A 23694-nucleotide genomic window follows, 5' to 3' on the forward strand; every position below is an offset into this window, starting at 1 on the left:
ATATAGCAGAACACTATGGCTCTATGTCTACTAGCCTAGCTCTTGGTCTCTACTATAATTCAAGGTTTATTTATGAATGTTTAGATCTGATTGATTGATTTGAGGCACATCGGCACAATTTAGGCCATGTCGTGCCTGCAGTCCCTTAAGGACTACTCTCTCTCTAAACAACAGGGCCAGATTCTATACAGTCATATCATTAAAATCAAGGTCTATTCACAGTTAAAATAGTCAAGGTAGTAAAAATTTAAATATTTGGTAAAAATCTAATGTAAATAGTGCATGTTCACAAATTCATAAATCAGATCTTCGTAGATAGCCCCACTTCCCGGATAAAGCCCAGTACCTTCCCAGGGTCGACATTATCAAATGTGTTTAGATCTACTTGTTACACTACATATGCTAGAGGACAGACCATTGTCTCCTCTTCCCTTTGGTGAAATGTCAAAACGTCATTTCTAGTCAGAGTTGTCCATGAAAAAACAACAAAAAAAAAAATGGTTTGATTAAAATTAGATAGTGAAGAAGGCCAATCTTTTCAAAGAATGTGTTCACATTAATGAATTGATCTTCAGTTCAATCGTGAGAAAATCATGAAACAACTTTACAATGTAATTATTGAAATGACAGCTGACAAGAGGAGTTTCGAAACTTTTTTTTTATCCCCACTTTTTTTTTCTGTTTTTCCTTTCAGAGTTCACTTTGGATACTTGGTATTTCAAACAGTTCAATGTAGCTATTGCAGGGGGGAGACCCTTGTGAGTTGATCCATAGCGAAAAAAAAAACTTGGCTTAATGTAAAGTGAACTACAAGTCAGTGATGAGGTTTTTAAACGAGCACATTTCTATGTTGCTATATTTCGCACCTCCCTCCCCCAAAGAGGCCTACACCCACAAGCCCCTGCTCCTGCTGTCCACAGCAAAGATACTTCAGTTCAATCACACGTCACATGGGTTTATCTAGGGTTGTGCAAAAAGCGAATTTAGGGAATGTCAAAACATTACTTACCCTTACATTTGTTTGTCGTCTGATCTATGATGGCTTTTGTAGATGTGATTTTTCCAAACCTAAAAATAAAAGTCCACGATTCAATTGATGCAGTTGTACAGTGTAAGTTTTAAAGTGTAAGCTGTACAGTGTTAGCTGTACAGTGTAAGCTGTACAGTGTAAGTTTTACAGTGTAAGTTGTTTAGTGTAAGTTGTATAGTGTAAGTTGTATAGTGTAAGTTGTATAGTGTAAGTTGTATAGTGTAAGTTGTATTTAAAGGATGTTCTGCAAAGAGTAAATAAATGATGATCTTGGGAGTGAACTGTGTTTGATGGACTGACTCATTGATGCTTGATGGAGAACCATACTGATGCTTGATGTAGCGACACACCGATGCTTGATGTAGCGACACACCGATGCTTGATGTAGCGACACACCGATGCTTGATGTAGCGACACACCGATGTTTGATTTAGTGACACAAAGATGTATGATAGAGTGATTCACAGACAAGGTGGTTGGCGCCAGGATTATAAAGATCTGCGGGGATATGGCGTTTAGACATTTATGACACTTGAATACAGACATCGTTTAGGCTACACAAAAATTACAATGATATGTGTTAGGGTATGCCACCAATGTGTAAAAATGTGAAACATAGACCTAATGTAGGATGTCGTGATGTGACTTAAGAAGTATAATAAATTTACTCATGAAACATTTAACTTAAGAAACAAAATCGGATGCTGCCACATGACATGTTACTGTAACTGAACATCTGGGACATTGCGATACAGATTATATTGAACTAGTCGACCGGCGGCGTAGCATAAGCCGCTATTTTGCAGGGCCGGCCTTAGGCCACTGCAACCTATGCGTCCGCAGTGTGCCCGCACTTTCATAGGACCCGCGCTAATTCTAGGTGTATAAATTATTAAATTAAATCATTTTATAACTTATAACAGATTTCCCGAGGCCTCTCATTGTCATTTACCAGGAGTTCCTGGAAATCTCCTGAAATTGCAAAATATACGAAAAAGTCCTGGAAATAAGCGGAAATTATTAAAATCTTTTGAAAACTCGTACAAATCTCCAGAAATATATAGACAAAAATGGTAATTTTGGGGTGTCATTCAATGTGAAAAACGCGCGATAAAAAAAAAACGGCATTATTGTGAAATCTGGTGAAAGAAGCTTCTCGCGACAAAAAATAAAGAATTACTTGAGGTCAATAATTCTCAAAGATAGAAACATTTGGTAATTCTAGCTATTGAGCGTGATCTATGTAGGAGACATAATTCTAATGATTTACTGTATGATTTCGCTACACGCAAGGCTCGTGTAGTAATTCTGTGCGTAGTAAAGAATGAATAAAATGCAAAGACGAATATATTTTCTAATACAAACTCTTAATTTTCACTTATTATCCGTATCCCTACCCAAACTGGGCCATGCGAAATCCGTTTCGCATTGTGCCCCACAATATTTAAGTCCGACCCTGCTATTTAGTGACAGGTGAATACTACTTGTGGGTTAGCAGACAAGACAGCGTTCTAGAGAGACTGAACACAGGTGATGTGTGTTAGCAGACAAGACAACGTCCTAGAGAGACTGAAGACAGGTGATGTGTTTTAGCAGACAAGACAACGTCCTAGATAGACTGAAGACTGGTGATGTGTTTTAGCAGACAAGACAACGTCCTAGAGAGACTGAAGACTGGTGATGTGTGTTAGCAGACAAGACAACGTCCTAGAGAGACTGAAGACAGGTGATGTGGGTTAGCAGACAAGACAACGTCCTAGAGAGACTGAAGACAGGTGATGTGGGTTAGCAGACAAGACAACGTCCTAGATAGACTGAAGACTGGTGATGTGTGTTAGCAGACAAGACAACGTCCTAGAGAGACTGAAGACAGGTGATGTGGGTTAGCAGACAAGACAACGTCATAGAGAGACTGAAGACAGGTGATGTGGGTTAGCAGTGAAACACGTGATTAAAAGACATAGCCTGACAAATGTCTTTGATGATGTCAGTAAGACAAACACAGCCTGACAAATGTCTTTGATGATGTCAGTAAGACAAACACAGCCTGACAAATATCTTTGATGATGTCAGTAAGACACTACCTGACTTGTTTTTAATGATGTCAGCAAGACACGCGAGACACTACTAGATGCGCTTGTTAAAGACATAGTCATGGTAAATGGGTTTTTATTTCCATAAATATCTCCCTCTCTAGTATGTTTTATATGCATGTGTTTGTGTGTACCTATTGTTTTGTTAAACTTTCTGAATATAATGTAAAATTGGTGAAAGGATGTTTTAAAAGCCTGCTTCTTGAAGAGATACATTTTATTTACTGCTTAAAGTTTAAGTATAGAACGAATCATGTTCTCTGGTGTCAATCCTATGTGTATTGAGCTATGTGTATTGAGCTATGTGTATTGAGCTATGTGTATTGAGCTATGAGTATTGAGCTATGTGTATTGAGCTATGTGTATTGAGCTATGTGTATTGAGCTATGTGTATTGAGCTATGTGTATTTAGCTATGTGAAAAAGCAAAAACATTGCAGCTTACCCATTACATAGATTAACAAGATCTTTATCTGTTGTATTTGGATTAAGTCCCCTGATGTACAAATTAGTCCGACTGAGAGGTTCTCCTGACTGGCTCTGGTTTGATGACTGACTTGAGGTGGTGTTCGGACTGTTGGCCGGCATACTGCGTGATGGATAGTTCTGGAAAGAATAGACACAAAAGTCAATTTAAAAAATTGCTAAACCTATTGCTTGTCAGTTTGTTTAAAAATGTTTTAGGTTTTTAATAGACAAAAAAATGTGTAAAGTTATTGGTTAGTAAATTGTCAAGTTGTAATTGCCCTGGCCATGCTACCAATTCCGACTAGTTGAAGCTCTTAGCAGTGTCTTAACGTATTGGTTGATTTGGAGAACATTTTGCTTTCAGTTGCTTGAACAAACGTTTTTCGCTGTAACATGACGGGAAATATTTTGATAGGTCATTGATCTGTTTGGGCAGGATGTCACTCTGGCTGTCCAACTCGCTGCACGCAAATAGTTACGCTCATATGTGTGTGAACAATGAATGCATCGATCGACATGGCTAGCGTAGGGCTGAAGTGAGAGTCAATCCGAAATGTGCATCTCTGTCCGAGTCAGCTTACAACGCCACAGTTTATGTACTGTCAAGACTCGCTTAGATCGGACATGGTTAAATCGAAAACGTAAAGTTTTATTTCAAAGTGGATTTTGCTACTGACTGAGAATTAAATTATATTGAACAATTGATGAGTTCCATATCGAACAAGATTCATTTGTCTGACTTTTTTCCATGGACATTTTCGCTTAAATAACGTTTTCACAATGTAGATCTATATATAGTTTGTCTATTGTGGTTCGATGAGGACCACTTTTGTCATCCAGGGAGGCTGAGGGCTTTGCACTAGGGTTTTGTGCCTCATGTGGCTGTTGAGACATTTGTGAGCCCGGAATGTAGGGCTGCACACTGGCAGGTTATTCCTTCTGGAGCTAGTGTCATTGGCCTTGCTTTTTTTTTCTTAAAAGCGACAACCTTGTGAAGTACGTAAAGCACAAGAAAGTATTTGTGCATGTAACAAAAACCTCACAACCTATGACGTGATAGAATTGAAAACCATTGTATTCCTTTCCACGACAATAGAGGACATTATGCAATCTTAATTCTTTTTTAACATTATTACTAATGTACGCTTTCCTGTGTGTTTGTCGAGAAAGAATTGACTCGCTTAATTAGTATTATTTATTACTAGCAGAAATATACTGTGTGGCCCGTGGTGTCGGGTTCTAACACACTATTCGGCCTCCCAAAAGGTCTAAGGAATATTCAAGCCAAGCTTCATAAAGACAGGTCAAACGGTGTTCACGTCTGTCAGGAATATACATACACATTCTACTTTACAGATTTACGAGAGACATTCTCAATGTGTGGACATTTTTGCACTTGTAAATGTTAAGCTTTTTGTTTAAAACTCCTGGTCTCTATGACATTCCTTATCACTCTACAAAAACGCCTGTTTTTTTTTTTTTTAAATTTTTAAAGCCAAAGAGTCATGACATACAGGATATAGAGTAAATTAATTGGATACGGAAAATATGGGACCGAGAAATGTGGTCACACACTGTGTGAGAGAGAAAGATGAATGCCTAAGTTAAGCCTGAAAAGTATAAGAGGTCAGCGTGTTGAACTTAACCTTTTTAAAGCATTGTGCTGCACTGAACTAGAGATAAGAGAGACTTGGCTTTACAAAAGTTGGGGGTGGGGGGACTATCTAAACGTTTGGCTGAGACTTATGGAACCGAAAAAATGAAGCAATTAAAATAGAAATTGAATAGATATATATAGGTCTGAAAATAGAAATTGAATAGATATGAGTGAGTGAGTGAGTGAGTCTGGTGTGAATGTACACTTTGGTTTCTTATAGTTATGTTTTTTTGTTTGGTGTAATGCACAAATTGTAAGACAAATTTTCATATGGACAATAAAGATTATTATTATTATTATTATTATTATTATAGGTCTGAAAACAGAAATTGAATAGATATATATAGGCCTGTATAATTGAATAGAAATTGAATAGATATATATAGGTCTGTATAATTAAAGTTTTTAAACTGAACTATCTATATCTTGGGGGCAGCTGATTTGAATGTTGACGATGTGTAATAAACGTTGATTTAGAAGGATGCACTATATTGAGATCACCACAAAACTAATTGACTTTCTGTTTCTAAACAAAAAGAAGTAACTTTGGAAGATCTTCAGGCGTATGAGTAGATTTATTATTTCTAAGAAATGCTAAAACATGATTAAATAAATTATGTATCTAAGAAAAGTCATTCACATTATAGTAAATGCTATCTCTGAATACAGCAGATTAATGAAAGTTACGAATATAGGATCTACAAAAGTATAGCAAAGAAAAAATAAAAGACAAACTTACTATAGAGTTTCACGTCTGTTAAGCAAAGGGACCACAACTAGATATAGCACACGATCAGTGTAAAATGCTTGCAATACACATACACAGGTGCACACAACAGGCAAGCACACTGCAACAGCGGTGTATATACAATGATAGGTAAGAACTAGTCAAAAGGTACAAATGATCGATCACTCTCCTTGAATGATTGAATATCGCTATAGATAAATTTCAATTTCCCTGGAATGTGGCGATATTTTGGTGACGTTAAAGGAGTGACTAGTGTTAGAAGTCCACTTTATTGACTGCAATGTTTTTGTGTGTGTGTTGTACGTGCGTGGTGTGTATGTGTCTGAAGGGCGTGTCAGAGCGTGCCGATGCTAAATGAGCACTCTGGGGTGTGTCGATAGTCCACAAGGTAAAAATTAGCACTTTCATTGTGTGCGCGCTTAGCGCCCGCAGTGACAAAGAGGGTGACACAGAGTGGGCCGTACAGCAACAGCAAGATTAAATAACAGGAACCGGTCAATAGTTTGGTTAAAAAGAGACATTTCTAGCTAGTTTAAAACATACAAACCGTTCTGTTTTAAATAACAGGAACCGGTCAATAGTTTGGTTAAAAAGAGACATTTCTAGCTAGTTTAAAACATACAAACCGTTCTGTTTCTATAAACAGCACCACCAGCTAAGTATTTGGCTTGGTACAATGACTCGTGTCTATCCATTATATCGTAGGATCTTGTTTAACAACGCCCACTTGTTATATCCATTTCTTTATATCCATTCAACGCTGTAGGTCAAACTAAGACTTCACGTATAAGAGCTTTTGGCGTAGCTTAATATTGTATTCTTTTTTTTTTTTTATATAAATGTATATATTTGATAGCACGAGTCGCATCCTACCTGGCCCCACCAAACATGTGACTAAAGCCAACACTAGTTCGTCTAGGCCTACGAAGTCAAAACTTTATCTTGGACTAGAGATGGCGGTTATCAAAGTGATGGGGAGAAGAACACATTTCCAGCAACAGCGACAATGCAGTCATGTTGAAGTAACTGCGTACAAGACAATGTCTCTCTTTAACGCCGAATACACGTTTTTCAATGTAACAAGTACATACAATTTCATTCGTATATATCATGATGGTGTATAGATCTAACAGGTTGAGAACTGTATCCGTACCTATGGGCAAGTTTATCGGGTTGATCAAAACAAAATAACGCCCATGAAGATAAAAAAACAACCTATCTACCTACACTTCAAAAGTTCAGCTCGTGGTCTCTGCAGTTTAAAACGAGATCTACTGTGTTGTGAACGTAAAGGAAAGCTCTACAAAAGTTGAACGACTCAAAAGTAATGCTCAGTTAGAGACATTCAACTGGTAATACATTCATTTGACAATAAAAATTTTTTTTTTCAAATCTGGCATTCCTTAATTGAAAACAGAACTAAAACAAAACAAAAAAATACTTCAGTGAAAGAGACATGGTAGTTAAAAATAGAAACATCAATAAATGTGAAACATTTGGAGAGGTTCAAGTTTGGATGAGTTTGTTTGTTTGTTTGTAATCTAGGAAAATGTTTTAGTTTTTAAGTTTAACCTACTTGTGTCTTCGTAAGAAAAGAGAACTGTGGGGTAGTTGGGGGGGGGGGCTGATCAGTGACCTGTCCCCCCCCCCCGGTCCCATAAAGTAGTTCCAGAGATAAGCCCTCTACCATGACTGCTGCAGTGTCTGAACTCCAGGGCTCGAGTATGTTATCTCCAACGAATGTCCCCAGCGCCTCTTGCCCCCCCCCCCTTTTCCCTCCTGGTGAAAAGGAATGTAAGTGTTTATTTAGCTCTTAGCTGAACTATTCTATGCAGTAAGACGACTAGAGGGGAAAGTGATGGGGGGGGGGAGGAGATGGTACATGCTTCAGTGAAACATAAAAACTAGCAAAGTCAACATACAGCCAGCAATAGAGCTTGACACATTTGTCATTCAGGCCATGAAACAATAAAATTAAACTTTAAATAAAGCGAAAAAAAAAAGTTAAAACAGTAAATGAGAGAGGGGGGAGAGAGAGAATTCGGTACTCCTGAAAATTATTTAGCGAATCCAGTCGCTATAGAACAAATCAAATGAAGTGATAAATAGCCTAGATTTAAAAATGTGTCATTGTCCATTAAAATGTGTTTTCTATTTTCATTGGAATTCTCTATGAATACAAAGTTACGACCACTGACCTATATATATATATATATATAGGTCAATAGCGGATAAGAATATTTCCGTTTTTCAGTCTAAATAATATATATAAGAGAGAGAGAGAGAGAGAGAAAGAGAGAGAGAGAGAGAGAGAGAGAAATGCTTTTGTTTATAAATGATTGCTTAATAATTAGAACATAATTATAAAAATAAAAGATTTAATTACCAGCAGTGCAACCGGTTTACCTTGTCCAAGTTTGGCAATACTATGATGATTAAATCTACCGCGTACAAATACAAGTAAAACAATTTAGAAGTGACTAAGCATAGGAAATTATGGACAATGTGTATGCATAACTCAAGCAATGAAGTTATGTACAATGTGTAATGCGTACTCAAGCCCTGCCATATTGTTTCTATTGACTTCTTTGTTGCGGATGGTGTGTACTGTTATCAGTATTACGATAATGAGACATTTGACACGCACACACACATCAGTGCAGTACACTTGATATGCTATTTCATACATGTACACACAAATATTTGATATGCTATTTCATATCGATACACACACAAATATTTGATATGCCTTTTCATACACACAAATATTTGATATGCTATTTCATACATATACACGCAAATATTTGATATGCAATTTCATACATTAACACACAATTATTTGATATGCTATTTTACACACACACACCTGCTGTACAGTTGATACGTTGTGTCACACACACCTGCTGTACAGTTGAAACACATTCAAGTTGCTATAGAAGCCATTTTACACGCGAAATTTTAACTAAAATAAAGTTAATGGTAAGTATTACGAAGACTGCAAAACTCTATAGTCGCTTTACACTTTAAACGGAGACATACCGTTAGTACAACCGGTAATCACTACCGTTAAAGAACCTGATTGTATGACACCAGACCTAACAGGCAGTATGTTGTACAGGCAGTATGTTGTACAGGCACGTGAAAACCGAATAATCCAGTGTTTTTTTTTCGGAACCTAACAACATTCCCTAGTCCCGGATTTCCATCAGTTTGTACAATCTGATAAACATATTTAGCGCGGCCAATTTATTATGTACACATACACAAAGGGTGTGTGTAAAGGAGAGGATTTGTCACAAAGTTGAAAGGTTAAGAAAAAAAACAACAACGACGGGGTGTGGTATGGTTTAAATACAAAGTAAATAAATTATTTACCTGGTCAACATTTTTCTTAAATGAATATTTGACCATGTTATAGTGATTTGGATACATTACTTAAGTATTGGCTCTGACAAGCTAAACAAAACTAAATAGACAAGAACACGCACATACAGCAACTTAATGTTAATATAAACTCACACAGCAATGCAATTTGATATTTTACATTCCATTTAGACTATGAATTGAGCTTAATAGAGTTCTTCCAAATGATGCGAAGCTATCTTAATTCTCTATTTGAATGGCGTACTGGCTGGCAATGAACCCACTGGCTGGCAATGAACCCACTGGCTGGCAATGAACCCATTTTGCACTACAGTCTTTTTTGTCCCTTTAACGTTTTAAGAATTAGACTCAAGTTTTCTAATGTATAGACTGTAAGCAAAGACTAGTTCTAATTTATATACGTCAAACTCTTGCTCTAAATTATATACGTCTCCCTCTTGCTCTAATTTATATACGTCTCCCTCTTGCTCTAATTTATATACGTCTCCCTCTTGCTCTAATTTATACACGTCTCTCTCATGCTCTAATTTATACACGTCTCCCTCTTGCTCTAATTTATACACGTCTCCCTCTTGCTCTAATTTATATACGTCTCCCTCTTGCTCTAATTTATACACGTCTCCCTCATGCTCTAATTTATACACGTCTCCCTCTTGCTCTAATTTATATACGTCTCCCCTAACAACTTTAACTTACATAGAAAAACATTCTAGGTTTAGCTTACAACAACATAGATTTATGTAGCCAATGCAAAGAAAAAAGACCACGCCTGAGTATGTTTTTTTTGAGCAATCAGTTTCATAACGTTAGTTTCAAATCTTTTTTCTGTATTTCCTTACTTAAACGTAATTTGGTCAGCATACTAATGGAGCTGCCCCTCAAATATCTTGAGAGGACTACCCAACGTCACAGAATAAAATGGGCGGATTAACTCGGCCATTTTGTCGCCGTCTGCCAGCAGTGATCTGACCAACAAGCTATCATACCGTTTAAGACCAATTTACTCCTATTATACTTATAGGGCTGTGGACGAAATAATGTCACCAGTCCAACGCCCACCCATTGTTCCCCTCCTTATACCCCCCCCCAATCCCCCAGACGTGACTTGTCCGCTTAGTCTCTACGTTCACTGATTGACCGTCTCTTGACCGCCATATCGGTGACCTGACTACTCTATCCGCTATAATTATTGACCACGAACTGTCCCTATTGAGAGCTCTCTCCAAGGGGGGCAGGAACACGCAGGGGCCAGCTCTAGACATTCAGACTTGGCTTTTATATTCGTCCTTCGTGTAAAATCAATTTAATCCTAGCCTATCGTTCAGAAGTACATAGCAAGCAAATATCGAATGCATTGAAACAACATTTAATAGCTACAGAAGATGATTTAATCCTATCAAGATCACCCAACTAATAGTTAGTCACAAAAAAAAAAAGGCAATTACTGTGATAAGTGTAAGAATGTATTGTAAGTTTATACAAGGCTTTACGATAATAAACGTTAAAAAAATAAAAAGGCTTTACAATTGTAAGTAATTGCTCTCCACACGCATACACAAACACACAAAGCTCTCCACACGCATACACAAACACACAAACACCAGCGAGATATCGGAGAACAATATGTTTCTATTAGAACTTTCTAAAGATCTACTTCCATATCAATACAAACATTTGATTGATTGGATAATGGATGGATGATTAGATAGATTAGATTAGAAAGAATTCGAATCTGGATCCTATTTATAAATAGTATAATTCAGTCAATGAGAGTAGTGTCAAGTATCAGAGAATTCCCAAACCGAACACAACTGTCAGACCCCATGACGTATGCCATTCAGTGGGCTAAGTCAGACCTCGTGGACCCCCTTCCCTCCTGCATAAAACCGGTTTGAACGATTTTGTTTTTTAAGATTCATTCATATTTTACTGCCTCTGTTTGACGTGGACTAGGTGGGATGTGTACGTTCCGTGGTCTTTTCAAAAGCCGTGTGGGGTCATCTACTGGGGTCATCTACTGGGGTCATCCAATGAACAGTAGATTGTGTTAGGAGTAAGTTGTGTAAGTGTTTTTTTCCTTGGTGGTTATTTGGAAATTAAACTTCAGTCGAGGTCTTATACATCTATCAGTTTTAGATTTTAGGAAAGTTTTTTTTTTCTTGGTGGTTATTTGGAAATTAAACTACTGTCGAGGTCTTATAAGCCTACATCTATCAGTTTTAGATCTAGTGAAGTTTATAGGTTTGAAGATGGATTTGTTTAAGGTTCATTTTATACAGCGTTAAAATACATTGAGTCGGTCAATCTCTGATGTACATATTGCTTTTGAAACAAAGGTGTGTATGTGTGTATGCAATGGCGACGTATGGACAAAATGTGTTAGGTTTACGTGCACAACCTACTATTTAGATTTAGGGGCAATGTTTAGATTTAGGGGCAATGTTTAGATTTAGGGCAATGTTTAGATTTAGGGGCAATGTTTAGATTTAGGGGCAATGTTTAGATTTAGGGGCAATGTTTAGATTTAGGGGCAATGTTCATAACGAATGCTTCTATAGAAATCCCACTGCAAGTTCAACCATGATTTAGACATGCTTAAACTTAGGGTCAGCTTAACAACTAGGTAAAACGCGATAGGGGAGTTAATTGTTGATGGAATTTCCTAGTTTAAAATAATTCTTTTAGAAATAATTAAAAAAATGTTTTGAAAAATTTATTTTTATTTAAAAAAAAACAACACTTTTTAAAAAAATAAATTGAAAACTAATGTAGAAGTTTGAAAATAAAACAAACACACACACACACAAACACATCGCTTGTAGTGTCAATTACGATTTGATTTGATCCTTTAAATAACCTTTAGTGCGTTGGACACAACTCTTACCATGTAACCAACATGGACATTGCAAATACTATGCCATAATGTAATAGTCTGTGCTAAACCATGATCCGTGGTAGAGACAAGAATTAATGAATGCAAATATATGCAGATTAGATTAGGACGGAATTATGTAGTTGAGTAGAAACCAGTAGATCAAGGGAGAGGAACTGAAACATGACCAGCAGACACCAGCCACTGACACATGCCACAATGAAGGATCTGAAAGCCATCTAGCCCAGTGGCACGGAGCGCGTACGCTGCGGGCCTTAACTGATGCGTAATTGACTAGGGACTTAAGTAAACACGAGCTTAAATTGCGACTGAAGTGGTTGCCGACCCGAGCCACACACTTTTTTTTAATATCAAACTTCATAGCAAGATTAAAATAGCTCCAAGATAATGCATATTTTATAGAGACTTTAGTAGATATATCGCTTGTTACTTTTCAGTTGCAAGTTATTTCTAAAAATCTTTTATTTTCTAGATTTGTATGGCTATAATTGTCTAGTCTTGCTTTATTCACTCAAATGTTTCGTTTTATTTTAAAAAGCATTGAAAAATGTTTTTTTTTTTACAATGTACGTGTTTAAGGGAAGGAAAGTAGTGTAGAAGTAGTGGTCAGTAAGCTTTTGGTCGGAAGAACATGTCAATGACCAGTGGGTCTTGTCAAATGGTCATGTCTCAGGCCATAAGCGGCTCTAGCAGGTGCGTGCGTGACTTCAATCTGTGTGTGTACACATACGTCTGCCCAAGTTCCCAGTTTCCTTTCCCACAGGTGTCTTGAATCAATCAAACCAGGTTACACTCAAATCAATTGACCTAGCATCTGAGGACTGTCAAGTTTAAGAGTCATATGTGTCGGATGGCAGATCAGGTCTGGTCACTGGTACTCAGATCAGGTCTGGACACTGGTACTTAAACAGGATTCAACCCATTTTTTACTGGTCACTGTATGAGTGACTTAAAAATGGTCGTACTACTGGCGATAAACACACAGATCTACGTTTGCTGACTACTAATTATAAATGTCAACTTGTTTGAATGGTGAGAAAAAAATAGTTTCAAAGGTGTACTCAAGGAGAATGGTTAATGTAATGCTAATTGGTCAAATAAAAACGAAATTACTTCAATGCTTGTTGTTTATGATTTTTGGATAAAGAGAAACAAGACAACAAAAGACTATAGAGCAAATAATTGTATTCTACAATGTGCTATTAGTATGGGGAAGACTGAATAACACAATTCCAATATGCAAGAGAAACAAAAGCAGTAAAACAGGTAAATACTGCAGTGAATAAATTCTGCTGAATATGTTGGATAGAAAAATCTGACAATAAGCTCTAACATGGCGGCACTGGGAAACAATTGACCTACACGACCTTGATCATTCAATGACTTGAACTAATTGGAAGCTAGTTCTACCATAGGAAACTGTTACAACGTCAAGCAGTGGTAAATAACATGTAACTGGTGCATTGAAGTGTGAACAAAACTGACCTACAAATGTTAGTTAATGTACTACTGATCAAGAATGTAGATCTTAACGACTTTTTCTTTTTCGGTTATAGTATAAATATACATGACAGGTCAGTAACAAGACAACCGACACATTTTAACGATAGTGCCAATCCGTGCTGTAATATGTGACTATGCGCTAAACACTTCAATGTGACTTACCTTATGGAACATTCAAGACTAAAAATTGTGAAATGTGTATTGTATCAACCAGCCACCAGTTAGGACTAACTCCGAAATAGTAAACAAGGGGAAACAATCCAAATGGCGACACAAGCCCCCTCGCGACACAAGCCCCCTCGAGACACACTCTAAAGTGGCCCCCTACCATACAGGCTAGGTATGTATCTCCCTAGCACGATTTTTGACACTACTGTAGCTGGTGTGAAGAAAGTAGTGATTTCACATTAGTTCTGACTGCGGTTCAGTGCCCAGTGAGCCCCCCCCCCCTTTCAAAATCCTTTTATTTCCAAGACCCCCTTTGAATGTCCCCCCCCCCCCAATGTGTGCCTCTCTTCGAGCGTTTTCGAACCCACTAAAAAAATATAATTAAAAAAAAAAAAAGGTCTATTTTTATGGTAATAATTGAATGGTGGCGTAGACCTGGAGGTTAATATTCAATGGAGCGAGGCGAAGATGTTCGTGTCGGACGACTCAATCAAAGGGAGGAACGACAACTCCAGTTTACAAGTCAAAAGCTTGTATTTTCTGTAGCGTGGAGCCCAAAGATCGAGTTATGTCGCTTGACATTGGCACCAACAAGCCGCTTGAAATGTTGCAATACTAGAAAAAAAAAGTTAACAATTGCGAGGTGGGTGGAGAGGGGCGTGGGGACGTGTGGGTGGCGACATTATTTTATGCATAACTTTGTGAATACATACACACCGTCAAGAATGTACACAGCACACACAAGAAATAGATCGAAATATTTTCAAGTCGTGTCGTCGAGTTATTTACACGTATTGGAAAAAAATAGTATCACCAACAAGAGTGTAGTGGGAGAGTCGTACTTAAACAATGGTCATCAATGGAGTTACGACTGAACACAGTCTACCAGCTATTTTAGATCTTAGATGAGGGGTGGAAAAAAAAAGGCCAAGTCTTTTTGGCTTCCATACACTTTCTTTACCTGGCCCAAAAGAATTGTGGAATTAAATGAACTTTAGGCCTAAAAGTATGTTAATAATAGTATTTATCAAGCGCTGTTAACATAATCTAAGCTCAAGGCGCTGCGATGACAAACATAAGAGCTAAAATGAAGTAATCTAAAAAGATTTGAATAGATAATTGGTTTTGAGTTTCTGTTCTCTCTAAACGAGTTTGCAACGAGCACTCTCACAATTCGTTATAAATGTCGCTAGTTTGATACAATAAACATTAAAAAAAACCTAGACACCTAGATCTATGTTATGTATGTATATAAACACGCACGCTTACACAATTTTTGGATGTAGAGATAAACATCACATGTTTTTTTTGTTTCGACGAAGATTGTGTCCATTAGAATGAAAATGCTAGTTGAACGCCCCCCCCCCCCCAAAAAAAAAAAATTGCAATAAAGTAAATTCTGTTGGAAGGAGGCAAATATGTGTGTTAGTGGTGAGACTGATTTAGTGTGTGTGGTGTGTGTGTGTGTAGTGTGTGTGTGTGTAGTGTGTGTGTGTCGACAGAAAATGTGGACACTTCCCCAAGCTTACACAAAGTATGAGGCCGCCCTTACAAACAGAGCACCTGTGAACTAAGTATTCTATTACCGTCTCCTAAGGGGGAATGTCGCATTCCTGGGACCAGTGACATACAAGGGAGAGAAGCCGAGTTTACTTTTCAAACACATACCCCCTTCCCCTGCTCATGTATATACATTTTTTTTGTTACCTACAGTAGAGCTGCAACATTGGGGTCGTGTGGTAGGACAATGGGAGCCTAGTTGGACTCAAATGGAACATAGATCTAAATAGCTGGCTAGCAGAGGGCTGACTTTGGTAACTTGTTAGCTGTGTGAAGAGTAGAGAGGAAACGTATGACAAGAGAGAGAGAGAGAGAGCGTGACAGAGAGAGAGAGAGAGAGAGAGAGAGCGTGACAGAGAGAGAGAGAGAGAGAGAGAGAGAGCGTGACAGAGAGAGAGAGACAGCGTGACAGAGAGAGAGAGAGCGTGTGACAGAGAGAGAGAGAGAGAGCGTGTGACAGAGAGAGAAAGCGTGACAGAGAGAGAAAGCGTGACAGAGAGAGAAAGCGTGACAGAGAGAGCGTGACAAAGAGAGAAAGCGTGACAGAGAGAGAAAGCGTGACAGAGAGAGAGAGAGCGTGACAGATAGAGAGCGTGACAGAGAGAGAAAGCGTGACAGAGAGAGCGCGTGACAGAGAGAGCGCGTGACAGAGAGAGAGCGTGACAAAGAGAAAGCGTGACAGAGAGAGAAAGCGTGACAGAGAGAGAAAGCGTGACAGAGAGAGAAAGCGTGACAGAGAGAGAAAGCGTGACAGAGGGAGAGAGAGCGTGACAGAGGGAGAGAGAGCGTGACAGAGGGAGAGAGAGCGTGACAGAGGGAGAGATAGCGTGACAGAGAGAGAGGGTGATAGAGAGAGAGAGCGTGACAGAGAGAGAGACAGAGCGTGACAGAGAGCGTGACAAAGAGTGGGTGACAGAGTGACAAAGAGAGTGGATGACAGAGAGTGACAAAGAGAGTGGATGACAGAGTGACAAAGAGAGTGGATGACAGAGAGTGACAAAGAGAGTGGATGACAGAGAGTGACAAAGAGAGTGGATGACAGAGAGTGACAAAGAGAGTGGATGACAGAGAGTGACAAAGAGAGTGGATGACAGAGAGTGACAAAGAGAGTGACAAAGAGAGTGGATGACAGAGAGTGACAAAGAGAGTGGATGACAGAGAGTGACAAAGAGAGTGGGTGACAGAGAGTGACAAAGAGAGTGTGTGACAGAGAGTGACAAAGAGAGTGGATGACAGAGAGTGACAAAGAGAGTGGATGACAGAGTGACAAAGAGAGTGGATGACAGAGATTGACAAAGAGAGTGGATGACAGAGAGTGACAAAGAGAGTGGATGACAGAGAGTGACAAAGAGAGTGGGTGACAGAGAGTGACAAAGAGAATGGATGACAGAGTGACAAAGAGAGTGGATGACAGAGAGTGACAAAGAGAGTGGTGACAGAGAGTGACAAAGAGAGTGGGTGACAGAGAGTGACAAAGAGAGTGGATGACAGAGTGACAAAGAGAGTGGATGACAGAGAGTGACAAAGAGAGTGGATGACAGAGTGACAAAGAGAGTGGATGACAGAGAGTGACAAAGAGAGTGGATGACAGAGAGTGACAAAGAGAGTGTGTGACAGAGAGTGACAAAGAGAGTGGATGACAGAGAGTGACAAAGAGAGTGGATGACAGAGAGTGACAAAGAGAGTGGATGACAGAGTGACAAAGAGAGTGGATGACAGAGATTGACAAAGAGAGTGGATGACAGAGAGTGACAAAGAGAGTGGATGACAGAGAGTGACAAAGAGAGTGGGTGACAGAGAGTGACAAAGAGAATGGATGACAGAGTGACAAAGAGAGTGGATGACAGAGAGTGACAAAGAGAGTGGTGACAGAGAGTGACAAAGAGAGTGGATGACAGAGTGACAAAGAGAGTGGATGACAGAGATTGACAAAGAGAGTGGATGACAGAGAGTGACAAAGAGAGTGGATGACAGAGAGTGACAAAGAGAGTGGATGACAGAGTGACAAAGAGAGTGGATGACAGAGATTGACAAAGAGAGTGGATGACAGAGAGTGACAAAGAGAGTGGATGACAGAGAGTGACAAAGAGAGTGGATGACAGAGAGTGACAAAGAGAGTGGATGACAGAGAGTGACAAAGAGAGTGGTGACAGAGAGTGACAAAGAGAGTGGATGACAGAGAGTGACAAAGAGAGTGGATGACAGAGAGTGACAAAGAGAGTGGATGACAGAGTGACAAAGAGAGTGGATGACAGAGAGTGACAAAGAGAGTGGGTGACAGAGAGTGACAAAGAGAGTGGATGACAGAGAGTGACAAAGAGAGTGGATGACAGAGAGTGACAAAGAGAGTGGGTGATTGACAGAGAGTGACAAAGAGAGTGGGTGAGTGACAGAGAAAAAGAGTGAAGGAGAGAAGGTTGTGAAAATGAGAATTGTAACCAACACTAAAGGAGTGAGGAGAAGAAGTGTATAAGGAGAGAGTTAAGAGGAGAGAGGGGGAGTGAAGAGACTTATAAGAGTAAAGTCTACTACGCGATATTGATATACACATTAGATAATTAAATATAAACAAACCGATGTTAACCCCTCCCACTTCCCCCCATGTCAAATTGTTGTGACCTACGTCACAAAAAGACTTCAAGGAAATAATTCAACCAGTTATCTTTTCATTGACATAGCTGTATTGGATTTGTTTCTGGGGAAAATCTTATAGTTATTATTTTATATTGTATACGGGTCGGGGCGGTCGTCTTTCGTTTATTACCCAACTCATCCCCCCCCCCCGAGATTTTCAAGACCAGCCAAGTCATTGTGTTATAAAAATGTTATAAGACTTTAAGAACAATAAAGTTATTTAAGAACAATAAAGTTATTTAAGAACAATAAAGTTATTTAAGAACAATAAAGTTATTTAAGAACAATAAAGTTATTTAAGAACAATAAAGTTAATGTGTGAGTAGGACAGTCCCCGAGAGGACGTTGTGGACTGGTGAAGACAATTCTATGGTGCATATATACTATCTGATACCTACATAAGTGGGGTCCGACAGAATAGCCGTTTGGGTCGATGACGCCATTCCGGCAGGTACGACCATTGGAGAGTAGAGTTGCGCGAGGCGGAAGTCGTCATAAGCGGGCATAAGTGTGGTCATCATCTTTTAAGTACAACAACTCACGTGCATCAGTGGAGGTGACCTACTTTTAATCTGGTCAAGTCAAGGATGGGCCCACCAAAAGAAAACCACAAGACACCGCTGGAGCCTGGATTTAGAGGACACACTTCGTGAGGGAAATGTATAAACAGCTCCTCTAGAGTCTAAATCCTAAGTCCGAATGAATCAAGAAATCCAATGAAGAAAGAAAAACAAAAAAAATAGAACTTGTTACTTTTTGATGTTGCACATTGAGATCTAAATCTTAAGTGGAAAAATTGTTTTTATCCAAATAGTTAGCATCCAAGAAGAAACACACACACACAAAGTTGATGCACTTTTAGTGTCAAGGTGTGTTCACCAAGTTCCAAAATATTGGTAGGCTCAAAGAATATTTTTTTTTAAAGTTGGAAAACCCGTAAATTATTGTAAATTGGGAGAGAGGCGCCCTCGTCCCCCTCTCGCGGCTTCGTTCTCTTCACGCACCTATCAGGTCGCTTGTACATCCCTCGCCCGCCCCTCCCCCCGCCAAGCTGGGCTGGCTTTCCATTTTTTTTTTTTTTGGGTCCAGCCTGTGACGAGGCTAACAATCATGGCGTCACTGTTTACTGTCTCGCTACACAGGAGAGAAGGGGAGTGGAAGGAGAAGAGAGGTGGGATGGGGGGACAGGTGAACAGATACGTAGAAAGAATTTTGTTTTTCAGGATGAATGCTACATAGCTTACAGCCCCCCCCCCCCCCCCCCGTTTAAAAAAAAATCCCCCCACTCGCTTGTCCAGTCTCACCATCTCCTCCCCCAGCTCACACTGCACGTCAGACCAGGTCATCAGATACAACTTTAAAACCACCTGACTTTAAAATATGTTTTTAATCTACACCATTAATAACACTTTTAAAACTCTGGGAGACAGCCTCTCAGCCTTCACTCCTCCCAAAGTTGTAAAGAATTCATTTGAGTAGCAGGCTAACGCCTCACCACCTCAAGAATGTCCCTAGGGTACTTCACCTCGGCCCTCTTAGCAGTGCTATCATATACTAATGTAAACATGAATTGACTTAATCACTTCTAATCCATATACTATAATTGAAGTTAGAAGCTTTTAGTGCTGGAATAAACATGGCATGAACCAGAATAAAAGCAGCACTAATTATCAAAGTTCTTGAGAGAAGTTGAATATGGCGAAACAAAGATAAGCCCTGTTTATTAGTTGTTACGTGTTGTTATGTTTGTCATAATCCATACTTTATACTTTCTAGTAATGTTTTGAACAAAAAAAATGTGTACACAGCTCGGCTCATGTGACATGTACACATTTATCATTTCATATGTATGGAGGATTTTCTAATCGTATACAGATTGTTTAAATATGACGTCATAGTTACTGTAGCAGACCCATTCATTTTAAATGTACAAGATGTTGCTAGCTGTTACAAAATCTGCTCATTATATATAAACAGATGACATCTAGAATCCATTCCTCCCACTGTCCATAAGAACTCTAAGTACTAAAGTCTTTTGACGTCAATCCAACAATACCAATGACTCAAGCTAGCCAATCAGAATCACGTCAAAACTAATCTAAAACAGTTGTACATTTGCTTAGGTAAATCTATGTCTATATTTGCAAGTATATCTGTATATAATGACAAGTATTAGAGATCATTGTGCAAACTTTTAATAAACCCTTCAAAGGGGACGCTATCGTGTTGGAAGAGAGGAGCGATGAAGGCGCAGATATATAAAGAGAGAAATAAAAGAAATGAAATTCCTTCCTCTATTGTCGACGCCACGGGCACGCTCTACTGGTGAGGAAAGGTCACAGTTTGAACGGGCGGACTGGGGGGGGGGGAATTGTCTGTCACGGGAATTGAGGTCATTTATAATCGCCATTAACATAAGAACAACAAAAAAATAGTTGTAGTACCTTGATGAAAATGCATGACGCCCTATTCCATCCTTAGTTTAAGACAAATGTCTCCGCCTATGACAAGTTTTTTTGGTTAAGAAAGTAAATCTACGTGAATGTCAGGGCCTATATAAATGTTATCAATTTATCATTGAAGTTTATTTCTTTTTGCTTCAACCTTTACAAATATTTTATCTATTGGAAAATCAAAGTGGTTTCGGGGGAGGGGGGGGGGACGTACTAGACTTAGCTATGCTGTTGAACATGAAACACCCGACACTTGTGGTTGACATATTCACTGAAGCCCATCGCAGCTTTTGTTGCCACAAGGTCACTGATCCGTGACCGTGGGCTTCGTGGGTGACATGAAATCCTCCCCTCCCCTTTTGTACCTATCTGTTGAAACACTCGACACTCCAGTACTACACTCGCTCTCTCTCTCTCTCTCTCTTTCAATGCAGAGATGTTGAAAATTATTGCATGAAACAAAAATGGACAACATCTGAGAAGTTGTACTTGTTTATAGGCATGATAGAGGTGAACGTAGTCGTCTGCTAAGAAACAAAATGGATGACAATGTCGTTCTGATTCCGGAAAGAGTAACTCATAATGCTCGTTTGCTACTGGTATATTTACTATTCACAATAACACAAGAATGTTCTCGACATCAACTAATAGAGAGATACATGATAGGTTTGTGGAACCAATAGAGAGATACATGATAGGTTTGTGGAACCAATAGAGAGATACATGATAGGTTTGTGGAACCAATAGAGAGATACATGATAGGTTTGTGGAACCAATAGAGAGATACATGATAGGTTTGTGGAACCAATAGAGAGATACATGATAGGTTTGTGGAACCAATAGAGAGATACATGATAGGTTTGTGGAACCAATAGAGAGATACATGATAGGTTTGTGGAACCAATAGAGAGATACATGATAGGTTTGTGGAACCAATAGAGAGATACATGATAGGTTTGTGGAACCAATAGAGAGATACATGATAGGTTTGTGGAACCAATAGAGAGATACATGATAGGTTTGTGGAACCAATAGAGAGATACATGATAGGTTTGTGGAACCAATAGAGAGATACATGATAGGTTTGTGGAACCAATAGAGAGATACATGATAGGTTTGTGGAACCAATAGAGAGATACATGATAGGTTTGTGGAACCAATAGAGAGATACATGATAGGTTTGTGGAACCAATAGAGAGATACATGATAGGTTTGTGGAACCAATAGAGAGATACGTGATAGGTTTGTGGAACCAATAGAGAGATACGTGATAGGTTTGTGGAACCAATAGAGAGATACGTGATAGGTTTGTGGAACCAATAGAGAGATACATGATAGGTTTGTGGAACCAATAGAGAGATACATGATAGGTTTGTGGAACCAATAGAGAGATACATGATAGGTTTGTGGAACCAATAGAGAGATACATGATAGGTTTGTGGAACCAATAGAGAGATACATGATAGGTTTGTGGAACCAATAGAGAGATACATGATAGGTTTGTGGAACCAATAGAGAGATACATGATAGGTTTGTGGAACCAATAGAGAGATACATGATAGGTTTGTGGAACCAATAGAGAGATACATGATAGGTTTGTGGAACCAATAGAGAGATACATGATAGGTTTGTGGAACCAATAGAGAGATACATGATAGGTTTGTGGAACCAATAGAGAGATACGTGATAGGTTTGTGGAACCAATAGAGAGATACGTGATAGGTTTGTGGAACCAATAGAGAGATACATGATAGGTTTGTGGAACCAATAGAGAGATACATGATAGGTTTGTGGAACCAATAGAGAGATACATGATAGGTTTGTGGAACCAATAGAGAGATACATGATAGGTTTGTGGAACCAATAGAGAGATACATGATAGGTTTGTGGAACCAATAGAGAGATACATGATAGGTTTGTGGAACCAATAGAGAGATACATGATAGGTTTGTGAAACCAATAGAGAGATACATGATAGGTTTGTGGAACCAATAGAGAGATACGTGATAGGTTTGTGGAACCAATAGAGAGATACATGATAGGTTTGTGGAACCAATAGAGAGATACGTGATAGGTTTGTGGAACCAATAGAGAGATACATGATAGGTTTGTGGAACCAATAGAGAGATACATGATAGGTTTGTGGAACCAATAGAGAGATACGTGATAGGTTTGTGGAACCAATAGAGAGATACATGATAGGTTTGTGGAACCAATAGAGAGATACATGATAGGTTTGTGGAACCAATAGAGAGATACATGATAGGTTTGTGGAACCAATAGAGAGATACATGATAGGTTTGTGGAACCAATAGAGAGATACATGATAGGTTTGTGGAACCAATAGAGAGATACGTGATAGGTTTGTGGAACCAATAGAAAGATACATGATAGGTTTGTGGAACCAATAGAAAGATACGTGATAGGTTTGTGGAACCAATAGAAAGATACATGATAGGTTTGTGGAACCAATAGAGAGATACATGATAGGTTTGTGGAACCAATAGAAAGATACGTGATAGGTTTGTGGAACCAATAGAAAGATACATGATAGGTTTGTGGAACCAATAGAAAGATACGTGATAGGTTTGTGGAACCAATAGAAAGATACGTGATAGGATTGTTAAACCACAAAGAAAAGGAATCTACTTTCTGTCTTCAGAGAGGGTCCACTTTACTTGAAATACCGGAACACTTGCTAGATACTTAGAACAATCTCTAGATTTTAAGATACTTAGAAGTACTTAGAACTATCACTAGATTTTAAGATACTTAGAACTGTCACTAGATTTTAAGATACTTAGAACTGTCACTAGATTTTAAGATACACAGAACTATCACTAGATTTTAAGATACTCAGAACTATTACTAGATTTTAATTTACTTAGAATTACTTAGAACTATCACTAGATTTTAAGATACTTATTTTGAAGAATACATTAGCATAAATAGTTTTCTTTGCATTTAAAACGTTAAAATTTTTTTTTCGTTGCTCTACGAAGTACAATAGTTCCATCAGTTTGGTTCTCTAGATCACATTTAACTTTGTTCGTTGCTCTACGAAGTACAATAGTTACATCAGTTTGGTTCCCTAGATCACATTT

At 38.7% G+C, this 23694-nt stretch overlaps 1 protein-coding gene across 23 annotated transcripts in view; it reads right to left on the reverse strand.

Annotated features, from left to right (window-relative positions):
• LOC106052278 (RNA-binding motif, single-stranded-interacting protein 1-like) overlaps window positions 1-23694 on the reverse strand; it is a 232377-nt gene that overhangs the window by 20893 nt on the left and 187790 nt on the right. For 15 of the 23 annotated variants that reach the window (XM_056003514.1, XM_056003588.1, XM_056003578.1 and 12 more), the window contains 2 exons: window positions 3568-3728; window positions 1010-1068 (listed from right to left, as the gene is read on the reverse strand). In XM_056003514.1, coding sequence (XP_055859489.1) covers window positions 1010-1068; window positions 3568-3728 — 220 coding nt within the window. Of the gene's footprint in view, window positions 1-1009; window positions 1069-3567; window positions 3729-5986; window positions 6144-6621; window positions 6894-8381; window positions 8735-13937; window positions 14164-18535; window positions 19157-23694 lie in introns of those variants that run through there. The other 8 variants (XM_056003522.1, XM_056003503.1, XM_056003596.1 and 5 more) reach the window with 7 other exon arrangements.

Source organism: Biomphalaria glabrata, chromosome 1, assembly GCF_947242115.1.
Source record: "Biomphalaria glabrata chromosome 1, xgBioGlab47.1, whole genome shotgun sequence".
In the NCBI taxonomy this organism is placed as follows: domain Eukaryota; kingdom Metazoa; phylum Mollusca; class Gastropoda; family Planorbidae; genus Biomphalaria; species Biomphalaria glabrata.